General features: G+C 56.8%; 1 protein-coding gene across 2 annotated transcripts in view; it reads left to right on the top strand.

The window, feature by feature from the left end:
* The first annotated feature begins 3,254 nt into the window (after window positions 1-3,254).
* The window catches only part of SKOR2 (SKI family transcriptional corepressor 2), a 36,137-nt gene continuing 34,424 nt past the window's right edge, over window positions 3,255-4,967 (top strand). The window contains exon 1 of one of the 2 annotated variants that reach the window (XM_010586739.2): window positions 3,255-4,967. This exon is cut by the window's right edge and continues 879 nt beyond it. In XM_010586739.2, the coding sequence (XP_010585041.2) occupies window positions 3,255-4,967 (1,713 nt within the window). The other variant, XM_064294555.1, reaches the window with a different exon arrangement.

Genomic DNA, 4,967 nt, shown 5'->3' on the forward strand with positions numbered 1-4,967 from the left:
AGTCCCACCTTTTCTTGGGGCTTAAATGGCCCGCACCGGCCTTGCACGATGGAGTAGAGAATGCTTTTGAGTGAAGCTGAGAGATGAGCCTACACATGCTGGCAATGGGGTCCCCATGTAATTGCACACTTTTAAAGAAGGCTACAGTGACTCTATCTTTGTCCTAAAAAGGAAATGTCAAAGTAAAGGTGTGCACACACTCCATGCTTCCCACCAAGTTTCCAGATTGGGCACCCTAAGCAAAAACTTCTTTTTTTTCTTATTTCACAGTGTTTCAAATGAGGCGCTGAAGCGACTCTGTTCTCCCAGCTGACTGTGGTTTCCATGTCTTTGGAGGCACAGTGAGACTAGTGGTTTGGACCTACCAGAGGGATCATTCATGAGGGAAGGCGGCTCAGAGAGCTGAAGAGAGGGAACGATAATGGGCAGGCATCCTTCTAAAACCCGGACTTTCCAGAATCCAGGTCCTTGGGATGCACACAGGCTGTTCAGCTTTTCATTGCTAACTCAGATCTGCGGCTCCAGCACCCTTGATGCGCTTCGCTCTGAGGCTGGGGAGCTCGTTGGCAATTGCGGGTTGGTTAGGTGGTAGCTTTCGTGCCTGCTGAGAAAGGATCTCGATCTTGCTTGCTCTCTCTTGCGCTCTCCCCCTCCCTCCTTGTAACATGCCAGCCCTTTAATGTGGAGTGTCAGGGAGACGGTGACGTCACCCTGCCCGCTGGGTGGCGTCCCCTCGGTCCGACACGAGTTCAGAGCTAGAGAAAGGCGCTGTCAGACTGCGCTCCACCTGGGGCTCGTCTGCCGCGGATTGCCGCGCGGCTACACTTTCTGCGGTCAAGGGGACGCCCCGCCGCAAACCAGGTGGCCATTCTGCCCCCGGCCGGGGTTCGAGAGCCATTAGCGCCGACGAGAGCCCGGATCTTTGCGCGGAGCCCGCTGGAGTCCTGCCTGCCAGATTCGAAGACCTGCTTGGATGCTTCGCCTCCGAGCGCCCTCCGAAGATGGGCTGGCAACTACGCGCATAAAGACACCTAGGGGTTACCAGGTACAGCTAGAACCGGTCGGCCCTGCCTCGGCACCCAGCCTCGCGGGCTCCTATTAAGATCCCCAGCTGTGGGGTTTTTCGGGTTAGGCTGGGGGTTAGGAGCGGCCTTCGGAGATAGTTGGTTTGGAGGCCAGGGGGGTTATATCAGGGGCTGTTGGCTCTTGAGCTGGATAAGGAAGTTCTCCACCTTCCTTTCTTAGTTCGACTAACTTTTAATTGTCTCTTCTCCCCGCAGCCCCTTGAAAAATCTCCCAGCCGAAACGCTCTTATTTGTGTCTTCTCTGACGGGACTTTGGGGGCTGGGGGTTAGTTAGGGTGAGAGTGGAGGACGCTCAAGAGGAGACTGCTCTGCCGGGTCCACGGCTCCTAAGGCTGCCTTGTCCTTAACTCTGAGCCGGCTCCCCGGCGGGGCTGGGCCCCCACGCCGGTGACTGGGGAGCCAGAGTGCGTGCGCATTATCCCCGGATATCATAAAGATATTAGGAATCTCGTTTGGGAGGCAAATGAGCATTGAAGGGCCATTTGGCGAAGCTAGGGCTGATTGTGTCGGGCCCAGGTATCGCTGCGCATTGAACTGCCATTTAACACCCTGTCTCCTGGAAATATTGAGTCTGATCCATCCGAAGTGACAAGTCAGGCGCTCGTCTCGTTTGACCGCGTCGAGGTTTGTTCCCTCTTCTTGGAGGCCCGGGAACTAATGAGAGCTGAGGATTCAGAGGGCAGCGGGGAAAAGGCGTCGGGGTAGAGGTTGGGGGGAGGGGAGGGGTTGTCCAGAGAAAGTAGGGTAAGACCATGTGTGTGAGGGAGTGGAATCGTGTATCCTTTGAAATCGCTGTAATAACATCTCCAGTGTACGTACTTTGGCCGAGAGTGGCGATGCTATGGCCAGCGATCATTTTCCAGGGCAAAGGATGATCTCGAGCAGCTTCCATGGCAAGTAACTGTGGAAAGGTCACTGTTTGCCTAGAGAACGAGCCACTTTACTTGGTCTGACTTAACAGCTATTGTCACAAAGGTTTCTTTCGCTTGCTTTTTCTGTATTTTCAACTTCCTGTATCTTTTCCCCATTGTAGTATCACGTTGCCCAAAGATGAAATTGGGAATTTTAACAGAGGTCCAAGCTGGGGCTTCTGCTTTCAATGCTCCCACAGTTTATCTATGCCACAGATTATCTGTCAGGTGCTTTTCCTTAAAGATGGAGATATGACTAAGATCAGAAAAAAAGTATGTCATAGAAGGTGGTTCCTGTTAGTTAAATTTGCATCTTGAAGATCTCTAAGAAGTGTTAGTTTCTTTGTACTGTTTCTGAGCTTAACACACTTGCCCCTATTTATTTGCTCACTGGCATGGAAATGACAGAAAAACATTTTTGATATGTCTGTAAGTCTCCAGCCTCATCTTTTTAAGCCATCTAACTGGGGCCAGAACTACTCAGTTCAGCAAGTGAGTTTTTGAAAAATTGAAAGTGAAATGCCCTATTTTGGTGTAATCATGTATATAGCTTTGTACACTTTTCTACCTTGCTAAAAAAAAAAAAAATTCAACTATGACACCACAATACCTAGGGGCCAGGAGAATGAATGGAGTTGAGAGATGAGTGTATGTTTAGCTTTAATGAGCTATGCCTCGCCCAATAGTGAATTTCTCCTCAGGAAACCACAGATACCACAAAAATCACACTTTAAAAGGTTTGGGTTAATTTTATTAACCAAAATCCATCTATTTTCAAGTAAATATGGATGATCTCTCTCTTTAAATTTGAATTTCAATGGCCAGGTCCCAGCTTTCCATAACTTTCATGATCTGTGCTAGTTATAAATATTATCATTATTTTCGCGTTTCCAGCGGGTATGCCATTTTATCCGAGAAGCTATAAATCGGGGAAAGGACTTGAGTGTATTAGGAATTGACCTTTTTTTTTTTTTTTACATATTGTTAATTTTTTCGCATGTTTAGAACAGAAGTAGCTCCAAATCTCTGCTTCATGGCATTTCTAAAGGGCGACCTTGAAGGAACTTGAAAGAAATGAGTTTCCTGTGTCAGGAACTTGGTCCTTTGGCCCATGATAATTATTATAAGTCCTCAGCTAGCGATTCACCCCATCGCTTCTCTTTTAGCCTGAAAAGGCTTCAAATCAACGCTTCCTTCTTTCCTTTCCAGTCTCCAAGGCAGACCCGGAAGGCTCGGCCCGGGATCGGCGGCGGAGGAGATGGCTTCCAGCCCGCTGCCAGGGCCCAACGACATACTGCTGGCGTCGCCGTCGAGCGCCTTCCAGCCTGACGCGCTAAGCCAACCGCGGCCGGGCCACGCCAACCTCAAACCCAACCAGGTGGGCCAGGTGATCCTCTATGGCATTCCCATCGTGTCTTTGGTGATCGACGGGCAGGAGCGCCTGTGCCTGGCACAGATCTCCAACACGCTCCTCAAGAATTTCAGCTACAACGAGATCCACAACCGCCGCGTGGCGCTGGGCATCACGTGCGTGCAGTGCACTCCCGTGCAGCTGGAGATCCTGCGGCGCGCCGGGGCCATGCCCATCTCCTCTCGCCGCTGCGGCATGATCACCAAGCGCGAGGCCGAGCGTCTGTGCAAGTCGTTTCTGGGCGAAAACCGGCCGCCTAAGCTGCCTGACAACTTTGCCTTCGACGTGTCGCATGAGTGCGCCTGGGGCTGCCGTGGCAGCTTCATCCCTGCGCGCTACAACAGCTCGCGCGCCAAATGCATCAAGTGCAGCTATTGCAACATGTACTTCTCGCCCAACAAGTTCATCTTCCACTCCCACCGCACGCCGGACGCCAAGTACACGCAGCCCGATGCAGCCAACTTCAACTCCTGGCGTCGCCACCTCAAGCTCACGGACAAGAGTCCCCAGGACGAGCTTGTCTTCGCCTGGGAGGACGTGAAGGCCATGTTCAACGGCGGGAGCCGCAAGCGTGCGCTGCCCCAGCCAGGCGCGCACCCGGCCTGTCACCCACTCAGCTCTGTCAAGGCTGCCGCCGTGGCCGCCGCGGCGGCAGTGGCCGGTGGCGGGGGGCTGCTGGGCCCGCACCTGCTGGGGGGGCCTCCGCCGCCGCCGCCACCGCCCCCGCTGGCGGAGTTGGCCGGCGCGCCGCACGCCCATCACAAGCGGCCGCGCTTCGACGACGACGACGACTCGCTGCAGGAGGCGGCCGTAGTGGCTGCCGCCAGCCTCTCGGCCGCCGCTGCCAGCCTCTCGGTGGCCGCGGCCTCGGGCGGCGCCGGGGCGGGCGGGGGGGGCGCGGGGGGCGGCTGCGTGGCTGGAGTCGGCGCCGGCGCGGGTGCGGGGGCTGGCGCCAAAGGCCCGCGCAGCTATCCGGTCATCCCCGTGCCCAGCAAGGGCTCATTCGGGGGCGTGCTGCAGAAGTTCCCGGGCTGCGGGGGACTCTTCCCGCACCCCTACACCTTCCCAGCCGCGGCCGCCGCCTTCGGCCTCTGCCACAAAAAGGAGGACGCGGGAACAGCGGCCGAGGCCCTAGGAGGCGCGGGCGGCGGTGGCGCAGCGCCCAAGACCGGCTTGTCGGGCCTCTTCTGGCCCGCGGGCCGCAAGGACGCCTTCTACCCGCCTTTCTGCATGTTCTGGCCGCCGCGGACCCCCGGCGGGCTGCCGGTGCCCACCTACCTGCAGCCGCCCCCGCAGCCACCCTCGGCGCTCGGCTGTGCGCTGGGCGACAGCCCGACCCTGCTACGCCAGGCTTTCCTGGACCTGGCCGAGCCGGGCGGCGCGGGAGGGAGCGCCGAGGCTGCGCCGCCGTCAGGCCAGCCTCCTCCGGTGGTGACCAACGGCCCGGGCCCCGGTCCGCCGCCTCCTACCGGGAGCGCTGGCGCTCGCGACGCGCTCTTCGAGTCGCCCCCGGGCGGTAACGGCGGGGACTGCAGCGCGGGTTCCACGCCGCCCGCCGAC

The sequence above is a fragment of the Loxodonta africana genome, chromosome 11, assembly GCF_030014295.1.
Source record: "Loxodonta africana isolate mLoxAfr1 chromosome 11, mLoxAfr1.hap2, whole genome shotgun sequence".
Taxonomy (NCBI): Eukaryota; Metazoa; Chordata; class Mammalia; order Proboscidea; family Elephantidae; genus Loxodonta; species Loxodonta africana.